At 47.3% G+C, this 17,648-nt stretch overlaps 1 protein-coding gene across 3 annotated transcripts; it reads left to right on the top strand.

Annotated features, from left to right (window-relative positions):
- Positions 1–1,265: 1,265 nt before the first annotated feature.
- On the top strand, positions 1,266–16,245 carry Ppie (peptidylprolyl isomerase E). 3 transcript variants are annotated; one of them, XM_059254908.1, is made up of 10 exons: positions 1,266–1,472; positions 2,368–2,466; positions 4,683–4,726; positions 5,355–5,381; positions 6,558–6,639; positions 7,075–7,175; positions 9,286–9,409; positions 12,449–12,634; positions 15,582–15,724; positions 15,907–16,245. In XM_059254908.1, the coding sequence occupies exons 1-10, from the start codon at positions 1,442–1,444 to the stop codon at positions 15,973–15,975; spliced, it is 906 nt and encodes a 301-aa protein (XP_059110891.1). In that variant the 5' UTR covers positions 1,266–1,441; the 3' UTR covers positions 15,976–16,245. The 3 variants fall into 3 exon arrangements, with proteins under 3 accessions (XP_059110891.1, XP_059110892.1, XP_059110893.1); XM_059254909.1 differs by having other exon boundaries at positions 1,269–1,464; XM_059254910.1 differs by lacking the exons at positions 1,266–1,472; positions 2,368–2,466 and having other exon boundaries at positions 4,695–4,726; positions 5,355–5,425.
- Positions 16,246–17,648: the final 1,403 nt, after the last annotated feature.

Genomic DNA, 17,648 nt, shown 5'->3' with positions numbered 1-17,648 from the left:
TGCAGGCCCTGGCATGGTGTGGCTCTTCCCACCTTTCCTGCCTGATTTTATGCGGTCCATTTCCACCTCACGTGCTCCTGCCTCTCAGTTCAGGTTTCACCTTAAAAGTCTCCTCAAGCCGGGCGGTGGTGGCGCACGCCTTTAATCCCAGCAGTCGGGAGGCAGAGACAGGTGGATCTTTGTGAGTTCGAAGGCCAGCCTGGTCTACAGAGTGAGTTCCAGGAAAAGGCGCAAAGCTACACTGAGAAACACTATCTCAAAAAAGAAAAAAAAAAAAAAAAAGTCTCCTCAAAGGGCAGTGAGATGGCTCAGCCAGTAAAGATACAGCCGGTAAAAACCTGAGTTGGTGGAAGGAGAAAACCAACTCCATCAAATTGTCCTCTGGCTTTCACGTGCATGTATGTGTCGCTCTATGCACATGCGCACCCGCCCTCGCTCGCAGGCACACAAACGCAAAAGTTACCTCAAAATGCTCTATCTAAAATGGGTGAGGGTATATAGATCAGTGGTAGAGCATTTGCCTAGCAATGGGCTACAGCTCTGGGTTTGATCTCCAGCACCATAATAAATAAATAAAGCCTAGTCCTAGCACGTGGGAGGCAGATGCAGGCGATCTCTGTGAGCTGAAGGCTAGCCTGGTCTACATAGTGAGTTCCAGGACAGCCAGGGGGTACATAGGGAGATCCTGTCTCAAAATAAATAAAGTGAAACTAGTTAAATTTCTGTTTGAGGTATCTTGGTGGTACATGACCGAAAGCGAGACACTTTAACAAGCAAACAAACGTGGTCTTACTATTTTCTACTGTTAGTGAGAAAAAATTTAAATATTACTTAATTTAGAACAAGAGTAGTTCTTGTACAAAAGTACAAGAGTAAAACAATAGCAGTTTTCCCAAAGGGTCAGATAGTAAAATATCATGGGCTTTGGGTGGAACAGGTCTCCTCCCCTTGTAACATGAAAGCAGCCAGGAAACAGAGGAACGAATGTCGCTGTAACTAATAAAACTTCGCGATATTGAAATTTTAATTTCACGTAATTTCCATCTGTTATGAAATAGTACTGTCTTGATCCTCTCCGCTTCCCGCCCTTTCAAAATGTAAAAATCATTCTTAGCTTCCGAGTTGGCCAGAAACAAGTGGCTGGACAGCCGGGACGGCAGTGTGTTGGTAGTGGGTCATAACCGCCGATAATTCCCCGATGGATCGATCGGACCACGGTTTGTTCCCCGCAACACCATCAGCACCGGAGCGTGCAGCTCGTGCGGGGTCACTGACATCACTCAGGTCCGCCCACCACCAGGGGTACCGGATGCCGCAATAGGCGGGAAGGGGCGGAGCCCGCAGCCGCCGCGCCCAGGGACCCACCAGGACCTAAGGGAAAGGGCGACGGCAAGGGGGGCGGGCCGAGCGACGGCTTCCGGCGGAAACTGGAGTGAGCAAGATGGCTACCACCAAGCGTGTGCTGTACGTGGGTGAGCAGGAACGGGAGCTAGGCAGAGTCTGGGAAATGTGAGGAAGGCGGCCAGCAGCCCGACTCGACGGAGGAGGGCTTGCTGGACCTGAGGGTGTGAGCCGAGATGGAAGGAACCATTCCGGCGACCTTCCTAGTCCACTAAGCGCACAGGAGCCCTGACCAGTGACAGGAATTATGGGCTTCCAAATCCTCCCGCCCATTCGTTTTACAAACATTCAGTGCGGGAATGTCTGGGTCTGTGCCCTAAAGGAAGGAGTTACCAGACTAGGAAGAAGAAAGTGGAAATTAACCTAAACATCACAGTTTGATAAGCGCTGTAGTAGGGACGAACAGTGATGACAGGAAGTTGGTGAGTGCAAGCTTTCTGTTGCCGGGGACGCAGAGCTTGAGCAGGAGTTAGGCAAGGGGTCCGAGTATAGGCAAAACTGTTAGCTGCAGCCGAAGCCCAAAGATGTAAATAGCCTGACGCCTGGGGGCAAGTGAGTCATTTTTCGAGAAACCCAGGGAAACAGTGGAAGTGAAGCTCGGGTGAGAGCCCTGTGTACACTACTATTTAAGGAGCTCTCGCTTTATCATGGGACGGTGACGTTTAAGACTTGTCCAAGAGAACTGATGGATTTGTTTCCACTTCCCCCAAAATATTCCTGCTGGTTTTTTTTTTTGCGGTGGGCGGGGTCAGTTATGAAGCTGTTGTTGCATCTTGGAGATAGATTCGGATCTGTTTGAAAAAAAGGTTGGAGAAAGAACGTAGTTGGGAGGGGCAGTAGAGAGAGAGGTGTTTGTGTAGATGAAGGACTGGATGGGAAGATCCCTCCCCTTTGCTGTTGTGCCAATGGCTGCAGCGACTTTTGAGTGTCGAGGACCGGCTCAGAGTGTCCTTGGCTTATTTACAGGTGGGCTGGCAGAAGAGGTGGACGACAAGGTTCTTCATGCGGCTTTCATCCCTTTTGGAGACATCACAGATATTCAGATTCCTCTGGATTATGAAACAGGTGGGTCCTTTGGGTGTCTCTGATGTTCATTACCCTCCTAGAGGAAGAGAATTGTAAAAGATTAAAGTCACACAGGCGGTGGTGGCCCATGCCTTTAGTTCCAGGACTCAGGAGGCAGAGGGAGTTGGATCTCTGAGTTCTAGGACAGCCAGGGTTATACAGAGAAACATGGCCTCGAAAAACCACCAAAACAAGCAAACAAAAAAGTCACATTCCAACTCTAAATTTGCATTCTTAGAGTAGAGGTATAGCTCAGCAGAATTCTTGCCCAACATGTGAGGCCATGGATTCAGTTCCCAGCACTGACTACACATATACACACATACACACACAGAGAAAGGGTAGTGGGGGCGAATAACAAGATCTTTAAGCTCTCTGAGCCTAGGGAATCTTTTTTTGCCAGTATTTGATGGGCATGGTGGCACATGTCTGTAATCCCAGCATTTCAGAGGCTGAGACAGGAGGATAGAGTTTAAGGTTAGTCTGGGCCGCATAGTTAGACACCGTCTGCAAAAAAAAGTTCTATTGACTTTTTCAGGGGTGTGGGGGGAGGGGCGGTTGAGACAGGGTTTCTCTGTGTAGCTCTGGCTGTCCTGGAACTCACTCTGTAGACCAGGCTGGCCTCCACATCCTGAGTGCTGAGTTTAAAGTTGTGCACCACCACCACCACTACCACCACCACCGGGCTGACTTTCTAATGGATTGTGTAACTAAGTTGACATTGTTGTGTGTGGGCTCTCTAAGTCAGAATTTGTCTGGGGGTAAAGACTGAATATCCGTACCAGATTTTAGGATTTATGCTTTATGTGTAGTTGATGGATCAAATTTTATATTTGGTTGGTGACTTTTTGCTTGTTTTAGTTTTGTTTTGTTTCTGTTTCAAAACGATCTCACTGTTGTCCAGGCTGGCCTCTTAACTGATAATCCTTCTGCCTTAGCTTCCCAAGAAGTTGGCATTACAAATACATACTGTGGCACTTGGATTCAAATTGTGTATTTGAATAAATAGTTGATAACATAGTAACTTACCTTCCCAGTTGTACTGCGTGAAGGTTAAGGTTTATGTTTGACTTTCATAAATGAATAGAATGCCCTTTAAAAAATTTTTTTCTTGGGGCTGGAGAGATGGCTCAGAGGTTAAGAGCACTGACTGCTCTTCCAGAGGTCCTGAGTTTAATTCCCAGCAACCACATGGTGGCTCACAACCATCTGTAATGAGATCTGGTGCCCTCTTCTGGCCTGCAGTCATATATGCTGTATATGTAATAAATAAATCTTAAAAAAAAAAAAAAAAAAAAAAGCCAGGCGGTGGTGGCGCACGCCTTTAATCCCAGCACTCGGGAGGCAGAGCCAGGCGGATCTCTGTGAGTTCGAGGCCAGCCTGGGCTACAAAGTGAGTCCCAGGAAAGGCGCAAAGCTACACAGAGAAACCCTGTCTCAAAAAACCAAAAAAAAAAAAAAATTTTTTTTTTCTTTATTTCTGTGTGGTATGGCTGAGGACAGTTTGCGGGAATTGGTTCTTCTACCATGTAGATCCTGAGATTGAACTCAGGTTATTACCTCAGGCTTGGTGGCAAGCTCCAATACCCACTGAGCCATCTTGCCCGCCCTAACGCTCATTTTAAAGATTAAAAATAAAATTCGGAGCCAGGTGGTGGTGATGGCACATGCCTTTAATCTCAGCACTCAGGAGGCAGAGGCATGGGGATCTCTTAAGAGTTCAAGGCCAGCCTGGTCTATAATGTGAGTTCTGGGACAGCCAGGACTACACAGAGAAACCCTGTTTTTTTTTTTTTTTTAAAAATCAGTTCAGGGCTGGAGGGATGGCTCAGTGGTAAGAGCACTGGCTGTTCTTCTAGAAGATAGATTCAAGATTAAATTCCCAGCACCCACACTGTGGCTCCCAGCCATCTGTAACTCCCGTCTATGGGATCCAGTGCCCTCTTCTGGCCTCCTCAGGTACACCATGGTTTTTAAACATGCATGTAGGCAAAACACCCATACACATACAAATTTACAATTATTTAGCTTTGTCCATAGAAGATGTTTATTATTGCTTCCAATATTATTTAAAAGAGATCAAAGAATGAGATTCCTTCTCTCTAGATAGTGACTGGGCAGGATTTCTGGTGTCTGGACATGGCGTGTGACTGATCTTTTTCCTTCCATTGCCTCACATGGTAATGACTTGTTCTTGTGTCTTTTCCTTTTTGCAGAAAAGCACCGAGGATTTGCTTTTGTTGAATTTGAGTTGGCAGAGGTAAGACTTCGGTGCTATCCTGGTGTAGTCTTTGGTTGCTACAGAGCAGCAGTTCTTGACCTGTGGGTCACGACCCCTTTGGGGTCACACATATCAGATATTTACATTACGATTCATAACAGTAGCAAACTTACTTTTATGAAGTAGCAACGAAATAATTTTATGGTTGGGGTCACCACAGGAGGAGCTGTATAAAGGGTCACAGCGTTAGGGAGGTTGAGAACCAGTGCTGTAGAGGAAGCTGTTTCCCATCTACTTAGGTTTGGGGTCTTAGGCTGATGCTTTGGGAAGTGCTGTTTGAAGGAAACCTTCCTATCAGACTGTGACCTGTCGGTAGCAGCCCAGACGGTCAGACGCTGCTTGTCCTGCTCCGCAGAGCTCTTACAGCTCTGTCTGTTGAGCATTCCTGCCTGGCAGTGCTGGTGTTTGTCTCTTATGCCTTCAGCTAGAAGCAGATCGTGGCACTACAAGCTTGAAAATTGCCCAGGAAGTGTTGTTAGTCACACACACACAAACTAGGCAGGAAGTGCAGAGGTGACTTTTTCCTGTTTATTTTACTATCAAGTGTGCATTTAGACACACGTATTCAGATAGAAGCCTGAACTTACACCTTGCATTTTCTTGGCAGGATGCTGCAGCAGCTATTGACAACATGGTATGGCTGGGAATCCTGATTCTCACTGAAGTTGCCTTTTGCTGGTACAGGGGTCCTTGTTCAAATACTGGTATTCTGAATCTCTGAAGTGTCAGGGTTGGGTGGGGTGGTAAAAGTTGCCATCAAGTAAAAATACTCACTGTGAACTGATCGCTGGTAAAATTAGTTCCTGCTCAGACACCTCCCCCCTTAACTGTACTTCCTGCTCATCCTTCTTGGCTGGTCTCTCACTGGCCACCCATATGATGGTGAATGGCGAACCCAATGCCAACTGATTGCTCACTGAAACTGCATATTTGCAGAGGGAAGGGTTTTGTGAAATGTAAGATTAGTTAACAATTGAAAAGAGAAATTCAGTAACTGAAGGCTGTGCTACTGATACAGATGATTGGAACAGCCTGGAAAAGTCCTGGGAAATGATGACATTCTTAAGATTTGTGGCTGGCCTAAGACACTTCTGTGTCATTTTATGTCAGATATGAAGTGCAAAAATATTGTACTGTTGCTAGAATTTTGCTGGAAAAAAAGTCTTTAAAACTAATCATCTCTGGTTACATGTTTCCATTATAAATCAGTACGTGATTGATTCTGATATTAACTGGAAGAAATTTAAGTTTTTCCCATGAGATTTTCACTGCTGCCTTAAGGTTCACATTGAGTGGCCTTTCCCAGTGCCACTTTGAAGGTCTTTTTTCATTGTTCTCTACTCCCCGTTCTCCATATATACTATCTCAAAGCTGATCTTGCTTTTAAAGGTGGACTCGGGGTTTGCCTGCATTTATCCTTGTCACTTGAGTCCCTGGAGCTCAGAATTCTTCTCAGCAGTGCAGGTCTTCGCTGGTATTAAAAGTTTGCAGCTAGCCAGGCGGTGGCGCACTCCTTTAATCCCAGTGCTCGGGAGGCAGAGGCAGGAGGATCTCTGTGAATTTGGGGACAGCCTGGGCTACACAGAGAAACCCCATCTCAACCAAAAAAAAAAAAAAAAAAAGTTTGCAGCAGCTCCAGGGGGCATCTTCCTCTAATTTCCTTCCTTGGTACTGTCTGGTGAGGGCATAGCTTTTGTTGCTAAGGGATCCCGATAAAAGGAAGAGACTGATCAGGTCTCAGAAGTAAATGAAAAGCTGCTGGAGATTTTTAATCTGACAGTTTAAGCAGCTGGATTTACAATCTTTTCAGAATGAATCTGAGCTCTTTGGACGGACTATTCGTGTCAATTTGGCCAAACCAATGAGAATTAAAGAGGGCTCATCCAGACCAGGTGAGTAGGGCACCTTTTGGGGTGCTCGTTGGGTGCTATGGTTTGGCCTCCTTTATGTGCATGCTCATGACTCCTTCTGGTAGACAGGAGTGGAGGTGGGTCAAGAGTGTGGTTCACACTGGTGAAGGGTATACGTTACCTTTATTGGCAAACAACAGCAAAGCCAAAGTAATTGTTTCTCTTGAGAGAACCCTGCCTGGTTTCTCATCTCCTGGGGAAGGGCTGACGCCAGCGAAGCTCATCTTTGCCTTTAGCACAGCTTTTCCCCTTGGTCCTACTAAGCACTGGACCTCTGGGGAGTCCCAGTGGGAGCTTGGTCTAGAGCATTCTCAAAGGGGACTTCTCTGGCCAAGAGGACCACAGAGATGACCAAAGCATCTGCCTGGCAGTTGAGGGACAGTCTGATTTTTCACTGTGTGTATCTTTTCCTTCCAGTTTGGTCAGATGACGATTGGTTGAAGAAGTTTTCTGGGAAGACTCTTGAAGAGAATAAAGAAGAGGAAGGACCCGAGCCTCCCAAAGCAGAAACCCAAGAGGTGAGATGGAAGGTGGTGCCTCCCCAGAAGACAGGCTGTGCTTCCCATCGTTATGGGACTTGGAGATGTGTGTATTTACGGAAGTGCAGAGGGTGGACGGTGAGCTTAGGACTTGGCGAAGGTGGTGCTGGGGGAAGGAAAGGGCACAGCTTTGGGGATCATGTTGTGCTCCCCTACACCCTGCCAGGCAGCCCTCTCGTGCTAAGGGCCTTGGCCTCATACAGAGGTGACAAGACAGGTAGTTTTTCCCTTTAGCTTGTGTGTGGTTTCTGGGTTTGCCTAAGGCAGTTCTGCCCTGGCACATTTCCCGGTTCTCAGCACACCTCCATGACCAGTGCTGCAGGACTTCACTGTTGTTCAGATCTTAGATGTCTTTTAGTAAAAAACCCAGAGCCACAGATCAGGGTGAAAGCTGAAAGATCAGAGAAGCAGAACAGCCAGCCACTAGTTCTTACCTCTACGAAGTCCTCAGTCTAAAGAGTTCCCCCCCAAAAAAGAGTGAGTTCCTATTTCCTCATGCCTTGTATACCTTTCCCTGCCCCGCCATATTACTTCCTGGGATTAAAGGTGTATGTGCTTCCCAAGCAAAGGCATGAGATCTCAAGTGCTGGATTAAAGGTGTATGTCTATGTCTAATCTAGTGGCTAGCTCTGTCCTCTGATCCTCAGGCAAGTTTATTAGGGTACACAATATATCACCACATTTCACTTCCTCTATGTACCCTATGGGTTGACATTCTTCTATGCTTTGTTCATGGCACATGGCTTTTCTGTCCTTTTTCAGCTGTAACAGTAACAGTCATTCTTGGCTATCAGAAGCCCTCCTGTGCTGCACCGTTGATTTTGATGGTCTGTTTCTAACATCGGACTTGAGTTGTTTCCAGCTGCCCATAGGGGCTACTTAAAGTAGCACGCTTAGGGGGGTCCCCAGGTGTTCCTAGTCCCTTCTTTATGGTAGAACCAGCATCCTCACACTCTTCAGGTGTTTCTCTGAAGCCTCCCTTGACAGCCTGTCTTTGTATGGCAGCCCCTGTCTAAGCTCAAGTCTCTGGTTTGTGCTTTCCCTAAGAAGCTAGAATAATCTTCCTGGAGTACAGATCCTGTCCTTTCCTCTCCTGCTCAGAACTTTGCACTTGTCCTGTCATGTGCCTCAGGACACAGGAGCTCCCAGGTCTCCATCCTGCCCATCTTGCAGGTGTCATTTTCTGCTGCTCTCGTACAGTCCCTGCCTGACGCTTAGTAAACTAGAGTCTTTGTGCATACGCTTGCTTTTGCACAGGCTACTCCTGTGCCCATTGCCTTTTCTAGGCAGTATAGTTGATAAGCTGGGGCCTTGTACTGTGGGGTGGAATACTGGACTAAGCGTGAACTTGAGGGGGAAAGGTGGCTTGTTTTTCAGTTCCTACTCATCACGTACTACCTTTGTGACTTGGTGCAAGTTATACAGCAAGTACTGTATTGTTGTTGCTGCTGTGGTATTGCTAGTACCAACGTAACCAGCATAGCCAGAGCCTCGGCATCTGCGTGATGCTTTGGATTTGATCAGCTGAACCAAAACAAATGTGATGTTTGTATTCTGTGTCTGCCTTCCTCCGCGTGGTCTCCCCTGCTTCAGTACAAAGCGGGCCTCAGCCTCTTGTCCTTTGACACTCCAATCCGAAGGGTTCCCCTGTGCTTCCAAGGTGAACCTGTGACAGTGATGATTGGGCATGGAGGAGAGAAGTGTTGGTGCATGAGTGTGTCCACCACTGTAGTGAGTTAAATGACTTGACTGAGGTACTGAAGATGAGGAGGGTTGAGTGTTCTGACCCTGCCAGCTGCGGGACAAGGAGACGTGAGTTGGCATGTCTGATGGTGAGCGTGGAGAGAGATGCCTCCAGGTGGGGGCCCCGTTTTAGAGTGCTGAGTGGGGTTTCCTGTCATTGGCTGTCCAGTTGGGTGCTGTGGCCGTAGTTCCTGCCTCCTGAGGCCCAATCAGGGCCCACGACCTTCCCTGTCAGCTCCTGTGTTCAGGCTGGTCGCTGGAGTTGTGGTGCTGGGTTCCATTACTCGTGCACCCGCATAGGGAGCACTAGCACTAACATTCTAACTAGTGTTTTCTCCTGACCTAGGGAGAGCCCACTACAAAAAAAGCGCGGTCAAATCCTCAGGTGTACATGGACATCAAGATAGGGAACAAGCCCGCTGGCCGCATCCAGATGCTGCTGCGTTCTGATGTTGTGCCCATGACAGCAGGTAAGCAGACCCCTGTGGTCAGATTGGCAGGAAGCCTTCCCAAGGCTCTCCTCGCCTCAGCTCTTAGACCCTTGGTGTTGTTTCTGACCTGACTAAATTAATTCGTGGCATCTAAGGTCCTAGGATCTAATAACAGATCAGAGCTGACATTCAAGCTTTATAAGTGCTGATTTATTATTATTAGTAATAGAGGAGTTTTTAAAAAATAGCACAAGTAATATATTATTACAAATACATTGTAAGTAATGTATTCATTGTTTAAAAGAAACTGTCACACACACATATATATTCCAACGGTAGTACATCCGGCTCTATGCTTTAGAAGTAACTAGTACTGATTTCCTGTTTATTAAAATATTGACTATTTTTAATGTAAATTTTACTATTTACACATACAATTTAAGGAGTTGTTATCACAAGGTTGGTTTGACAAGTCGTTAGCCCTGTAATAATAGGGACCAGTGAACCTGTCCCGTCCTGCCATCTGCACTGTTTGCCCTTCCTCAGAGGCAGCCGGTCTCATTTCTTAGCTCATTATTTTCGTTTTGACTTCCATATTGGAAGATAATAGCTATATATTCACCCCCTTCCCTCCCTCCCTCCCTCCCTCCCTCCTCCCTCCCTCCCTCTGTCTCTTTCTCTCTTTCCTTTTTTTTTTTAAACATATATATGTTTTCATTCAAGGCATTATCGTTTGATTTACTGCCCTAGAAAAGGAATTAGTCTTTCCCCCTTCCACAACCCCTTATCTATCTTGGCTGGCATGTCTGAGGGTGAGCATGGGGAGATATGCCTACGGGTGGGGCCTGTCCTCTAGTGCTGTGAGTTACTGTAAGCCTGGTTAGGCAGCTCCAAGGAATCTGATGCCTCTTCTGGCACCCACTTTCACATGCACATGCTCACATGCAGACACATTACATAAAGGTGGTTTTTAAAAAAGAATCTTAGAAGCCGGACAGTGGTGGTACACGCCTTTAATCCCAGCACTCGGGAGGCAGAGCCAGGTGGATCTCTGTGAGTTCGAGGCCAGTCTGGTCTACAGAGCGAGATCCAGGAAAGGCACCAAAAACTACACAGAGAAACCCAGTCTTGAAAAAAACAAACAAACAAAAAAAGCATCTTAGAAAAAATTACTGTGGCTGGGTGTGGTGGGGCACACCCCTTTAATCCCAGCATTTGGGAGGCATAGGCAGGCAAATCCCTTGAGTTCCAGGCCAGCCTGGTCTACATAGGGTTCCAGAATAGCTAGAGCTACATAGTGAGACCCTGTCAAAAACAGATTGTGTATGTGTGTGTGCATGTGCATGACATACGGAGGTTAGAAGACAACTTGCAGAGTTCCAGGAAAGACATGAACAGAGTATGAGTAGGTAGTTACTTACAGGAGCAGAAATTGACCCAAAGTCAGCTGCATCACCAAACGCCCAAAATGGCTTGTGAAAGCTAGGAACCTGGTGCTAACTGCACAACTTCAGGCAATTTGACAGGTTAGAGTGGTTTTTCAGGCAGCTCTGTGTTTTGAGATGACTATGGACAGACAGCTCCATTTGTTGACAGTGCCTCCCATCAATCTTTCCTGCTTAGGGAAGAGAGGATCCTATTGAATCTGGTCAGTTTCAGGGACTTCCTGAATTGACACAGAGCTTTAGAACATCCTGAGTCTTAAGCTTTCCTTAAACCTGGCAAGCTGTATCTCGGAGGAAAGTACCACTGTCCTTCTGCCTTGACATAGATTCTGTGGGTCTGAAGCTGTATCTCGGAGGAAAGTACCACTGTCCTTCTGCCTTGACATAGATTCTGTGGGTCCGACTCAGGTCTCCGGGCTTGCACAGTAAGTGCTTGTAGCCTTACTTGCTGAGCTGTCTGACTGGCCCTGGATTCCACCTTCCCTGCCCCCTTTTCTGTAGAAAAAAAAAATCACTGCATGGGGCTAGAGAAGATGGCTTAGTAGTTAAGGGCATTGGCAGTTCTTTCAGAGGTCCTGAGTTCAGTTCCCAGCAACCACATCGTGGCTCATGGTCATCTATAATGGGATCTTCTGGCATGCAGGTATATATGCAGATAAAGCACCATATACATAAAATAAATAAATCTTTTAAAAAAAAATCAGGTTGGAGAGATAGCTCAGCACTTAAGAGCACTGGCTGCTCTTCCAGAGGACCCAGGTTTGGTTCCCAGCACCTGCATTCCCAGCACCCACATGACAGCTCACAATTGTCTGTCACTCCTGTTTCAGGGGATCTGACACCCTCACACAGATGTACATGCAGCAAAATACCAATGTACATAAAATACAAATAAATTGAAAAAAAAAAACCACTTCATTATCACTTTGGTATAGTTTGAGAATACAGCATAGATAGAATGCACAAATTCCGTCCTATTTAACCAGGGTGGCATGTGGTTATTTAGTAAATCAGTATTGTAACAGCTTGTAAGGAGGATGGGAGGAGAATACAATTAGCTCTCTCTATCCGTGGGATCCACATCTCTGAATTGAACCAATCATAGCAGAAATATGTGACGGACCAGTCAGATGGCTCAGCAGGTTAAAGTACCCGCTGCCAAGTCTGACACCTGAGTTCAAGCCCAGGACCCACATGATAGAAGGAGAGAGCCATACCCTGTGAGTTGTCCTCAGACCTATGCACACATGTACACATGTACGCACATACACAATAATGAATGTAATACAAATTTCTACATCTACTTGAGGGGAACATTGCGTCTCTACTAAGCATGCTTGTATTGTCCCCCATTATATGCCCTAGATAATATAGTATAGCAACCATTTATGGAGCTTTTATATTGTGTTGTGTATCCTAGATAATATAGAGATGGTAGAATAGATAGAGAATCCAGAAGAGTCCTAGGAATCATCTCCATGTGCATACCAGGAGCAGTTGTGCAAAACTAAACAAGAAAAACATGTTTTATTTTCCCCCTTTCATACCCCTCATCTTTCGGGGTAGTTACTTAAATTTGATCAGGAAGATACATTGTCTTCAACCTCAACACCGTTTCCTTTCTCAACACCAGAGAATTTCCGTTGCCTGTGCACCCATGAAAAGGGCTTTGGCTTCAAGGGAAGCAGCTTCCACCGCATCATCCCCCAGTTCATGTGCCAGGGTGGTGACTTCACAAACCACAATGGCACGGGGGGCAAGTCCATCTATGGGAAGAAGTTCGATGATGAAAACTTCATTCTCAAACACACAGGAGCAGGTAAGCACTAATTCTGGTGTGGTGAGTAAGGCGTGGCCAGGGCAGACTGACTGCCACAAGTGGTCGGCCAGCCACTGCAGAAACAGATGCTGGGGTGAGCTGCTTGCCTCCAGCCTTGTGCTCTTCATGTCCCTCCTTCATTCCACAAGCTGGTGTTCCCTGCTAGCCTAGAGTCTGGTTATCTTTGCAGGTTCCCTGTGCCCTCAACCTCTGCATCCCCTTTATGCCCTCAGTCCCAATCCAAGATCCCAGGCCCATGCCTGTTTGTCTTCTGAGACCTCCATATTGATCTGAGGTCTTGCCTCCTGCCTACCACAGGTGCCTGCTCTGACTTCCCTCCTTGTACAGAGACTGACTGTCCCTCCTTATGAGGGAGTCTGTCCCTCTGCCCTGCTTAGAAAGTTGGCATCTTCTGCTGGTTCCCTTTGACCTATATAATGTGTTTCTCCTGCTTAGCAGTTTGGTCCATCAGTGTCCAGGCATGCGATCTCAATTCTTAAAATAAATTATCTTTGGACTCTTGTACCTCTCACCGGCTGTCATCTTGACTCTAGTCTACCTTTTAGCAAAACTTTTAGGAAAAAATGTATAGACTCACTGCCTTTTTACTCTCTCAAAGTCCTGTCTAGACTTTTAGCCCCAGCTGGCCACTCAGGCCTTTCTTGCTAAAGATGCCAACCATCTTTCTTGCCAGCAGCCAGTTTTCTGCCTCACCTTATTCCATCTCCAGCAGCATCCTGTGCTGTTGGCCCTGTGCTCCTGTTTCTCACCTTGCTCTGGGTCGGCTCCCCATCTTCAGTTGCTTTGCCCGCCACACTGCTTTTTTGACTTGCTCTTTCCTGCCTTGATTCCTAAGCATGGCGGTGGCTCAGAGATCAGTTGATTTCTCCACAGAAACCTGTTCACTGTGCCTTTGTTTTCTTCCTGCAAGTTTGTGCTAGACTGAAGTACGAGGACAATAAGTTCTTCTGCCTACGTTATCTTAAAAGTAAGACTGTTGTAATAGGTGCAGTTACACCAGAGGACACAAGAGTTATTCCTCTGTGTGCCACACTCAGATGCAGCAGTTAGAAATAGAGAGATGTAGCTGCTGGTGATTCGAACACCACAGTGTTGCTGGTGCTGACTCTATTTTGTGAAATGATGAATGAGATTGCATTGATTTATATTGTAGTTGTAATTCCTGGGTTGTTTCTTTGTCTTGGTTTGATCTTGATTTTGTTTTGTTTTGTTTTTGAGACTCGGTCTCACACTATGTACCCCTGACTGACTGGAACTTGACATATAGACCAGATTAGCCGGGAAATCAGAGATCCACCTGCTCGAGGCTCCCAAGTCCTGAGATAAAAGGCATGTACCACTATACCTGGCTTGGTTTTTGTTTTTTGAGACAGGGTCTTAGTGTGTAACTCAACCTAGCACTGAACTCTGGATCCTCCTGAGTACTCTGCCTCCTGAGTGCTAGGTTTATAGGCATGTACTGCCACATCCAGCTCCCTAGAAGATTCCATTTTTGGGGAAAGCCCTTAAGACTTAGAGTTTATGTAAATATAACAGACTTAGTTCTTAAGGGACTAGAGAGAGAGATGGTTCAGTGGTTAAGAGCACTGGATGCTCTTGGAGAGGACCCTCAGACTTCACAGATTAAAATAGTTTTTCCCCCAACTCCCTTCATGTCCCCCTGTTTTAGTAGATGATACACTGTCTACTTGTACCTGGTCAAGAATTAGGGCTCAGGGGCTGAAGAGATGGCTCAGTGGTTAAGAGCACTGGCTGCTTTTCTAGAGGACCCAGGTTTGATTCCCAGCAACTACATGGTAACTCAAAACTGTCTGTAAGTCCAGTCTCAGGGGAGTCTCTTTTTTTTTTTTTTTTTTTTTTTTTGGTTTTTCGAGACAGGGTTTCTCTGTGTAGCTTTGCGCCTTTCCTGGGACTCACTTGGTAGTCCAGGCTGGCCTCGAACTCACAGAGATCCGCCTGGCTCTGCCTCCCGAGTGCTGGGATTAAAGGCGTGCGCCACCACCGCCCGGCTCAGGGGAGTCTCTTATGGCCTCCTCTGGCACCAGGCACACATGTGGGCCACAGACAAGCATGCAGGCACATAAACATAAAAAAAGAAAGAAAGAAATGATGGCGCACGCCTTTAATCTCAGCATTGGGAGGCAGAGGCAGGCAGATCTGTGAGTTTGAGGCCAGCCTGGTCTACAGAGTGAGTTCCAGAACAGGCTACTGAGAAACTCTGTCTGGAAAAAAGGATTAGGGCTCATCTTGGATTCGTCTCCCCTGTCGGCCATAGCTGTTGCCTGTCTCCAGCTCCTGTCCTGGCCCAGCTTCCCTCCTCCCCCACGTGATTGCCTTAACCTCTCTTCCCAGCACAGATGTCCCTGCATGTTAGTTGTCACAGCACAGCATCCTTAAATGCATGTACATATTTATCACTTGTGTGGGTTTGTGTGTGCTGTGCATGTGTTTGAGTGTCAGTGCATGTACTGCAGCTGGTGTGTGGAGACCAGAGGACAGCCTTCAGGAGACCGTCCCTTTTACTGTAGGTTCTGGGGATGAACTTCAGATTGTCTGGCTTCTATAGCAAGCACTTTCTCTGCAGAACTGTCTCCCCAGCCCATACAATTCCATTTAAATGAATGGGCCTGGTTACACAGTAAACAGCAAGTTATTGTTACAAATGGAAAGAACATGAACAAAATGAAACAGCCCACTTGTCCTTTTTCTGTGGTGAGGAAAGATGACCCTACATCTCAGGGTCCCTGTCCTGGAGTCTGAGCCAGCATGCAGAAGCCCTGTCAACAGACAGCATAGGCATGTGTCATGGGTTCAGGTCCCTGTCCTGGAGCCTGAGCCAGTATACAGAAGCACTGTCAACAGTCAGCAATGGTATGCACCATGGGCTGGAAACTGGAGGGAACTGAGGAGTCTTATTTTCTCCCAGGCCTTCTCTCCATGGCCAATTCTGGCCCAAACACCAATGGCTCCCAGTTCTTCCTGACCTGTGATAAGACAGATTGGCTGGATGGCAAACATGTGGTGTTTGGGGAGATCACTGAAGGCCTGGATGTCTTACGGCAGATTGAGGTAGGTAGTTGGAAATGGCTTCCTACCTGGACCTGGAATGGGCTTCCCAGTGGGCGAGCTGGAGGGGGTTCTCTGTGGCTGTGGAAGGGGGCATTTGAAAGAGGTCCCTGTTCAGGAGAGGGTGATCCCTGAGCAGCTCTCAGCCCTGTGCTTCTCCTGATTTCTCTGTTCTGCCCACCAAGGCTCAGGGCAGCAAGGATGGGAAGCCAAAGCAGAAGGTGATCATCGCTGACTGTGGAGAGTACATGTGACCTTCGCTCGGCTCCCACCTCTGGAAGACAAGGACGGAGCTCTGGCGTCTGGGGCCCTGGTGCTGACTGGGTCCTGTGAAGCAGTTGTGTGTGGCCCAAGCCCTTCTTTGGGGTTACCGTCCTTAGCAGCAGCTCCTCTGCAGGGCCCAGGCTCTCTCTTTGGACGTGGCTGGGCCTTAAAGCCAGCATAGGCAGTGTGCTGCCGTCTGTCCTGGGCCGGCTCTAGCCACTGGGTGGCTTTGCTGAAATAAACTGGTTTTTTGTACTGTTGCCTCCAGCAAGTTCCTGGGAGTTATTTGTTAAGAGACCATGTCCATGGCTAAACTGTCCCCTGGGTGGGATGGCAAGTCTGTGAAGGTGTAATACCTTCCCATGGCTCGTTCCCTTCCATGCCGGGTCATGTGTCTTTATGCCAGATGTCCTTGTCAGATCATGTCAGGGCAGCAGGAATCAGAGCTGCCTGCCTGGTGTCGGCCTCAGCGGCTCCGGTGTCTAACGTTCACACTGTTTTCTCAGGTTTTTAAAATGGTATTACCACTCTGCCAGGAGACAGGAGGTTGGCACATGACCTGGGCTTCAGGCAACCCGCTGCTTGTTTCTGTGAAGAAGGTTTTGTTGAGACAGCCGGAGCCGTTTATGTTCCAACACTGCCATGGCTGCTCTCATTGCAGCAGTGGAAGCCAGGAGTTGGTGACTGACCGTGTATTTTATGTGTGCTCAGGGTGTGTGCCGGTGTGTGTGTGTGTGCGCGCGCGCATATACAAATATATGTGTGTATATGTATGTACACGTGTGGACTGACTAGGGAATTGGCTCGTGTTTATGAGGAGTAGCAGGTCATGTGTGCACGACAAGCAGCAGACTGCAGACGAGTGAGAGACGTCAAGTCTTTGGGTAGCCTGAGTGCAGACTTCCTCGATGACGGTAATCTTTTTCCTCTCAGGGCTCTAACCTGATTCAGTGATCAGCTTACCTACTCTGCCTTACACCACTGAATTCAGTAGTAATCTACCTAAAATATACCTGCACAGGAGCATCTAGACTTGGCCCAGGTAGATTGACCCTGCTATATTCAGAGGTCAGCCTTAGTGAGCAGGAACCAGTGTTAGGACAGGCATTGGAAGTGAGGGAACACAGTACTTAGGACTTGTTCTAGAACCAGGACAGGCCATCTGTAAAGAACTTAGCAGACAGTGACCTGAAGAGTTGAGGCCAGGAGGCAGTTGAGGACAGAGACATACTGGAGCCTGTCCTGGCTTGGTTTCTGTTGCTGTGACAAAGCACCATGACCAGAAGTAGCATGAGGAAAGGTTTTGCTTGTTTGTCTTATACTTCTACATCATAGTTCATCCAAGGAAGTCAGGGCAGGAACTGAAACAGAAACATGGAGGAACACCGTTTTCTTATACAACCTGCTCAGGGATGGAACTGTCCACATTGGTTTGGGCTTTCCTCCATCAAGAAAATGCCTCACAGGTGTGCCCATGTGTCAGGCTGATGGAGACAGTTCCTCATTGGAGGGTCCCTCTTCCCAGGTGTCAAGTTGATGACTAAGATTAGCTGTCAAAAGCCCTGCACAGATAAACCAAACCTGTGCCAAAGATCATCCGATTGGTGCAGTGGAGGTAGGGTGGAGCTTGTCTTGCCTTTGCTAGTGGCGGTAGAGTACCAGT

This window comes from Peromyscus eremicus, chromosome 2 (genome assembly GCF_949786415.1).
Source record: "Peromyscus eremicus chromosome 2, PerEre_H2_v1, whole genome shotgun sequence".
Taxonomy (NCBI): Eukaryota; Metazoa; Chordata; class Mammalia; order Rodentia; family Cricetidae; genus Peromyscus; species Peromyscus eremicus.
This window is presented reverse-complemented; position numbering and strand designations above follow the sequence as displayed.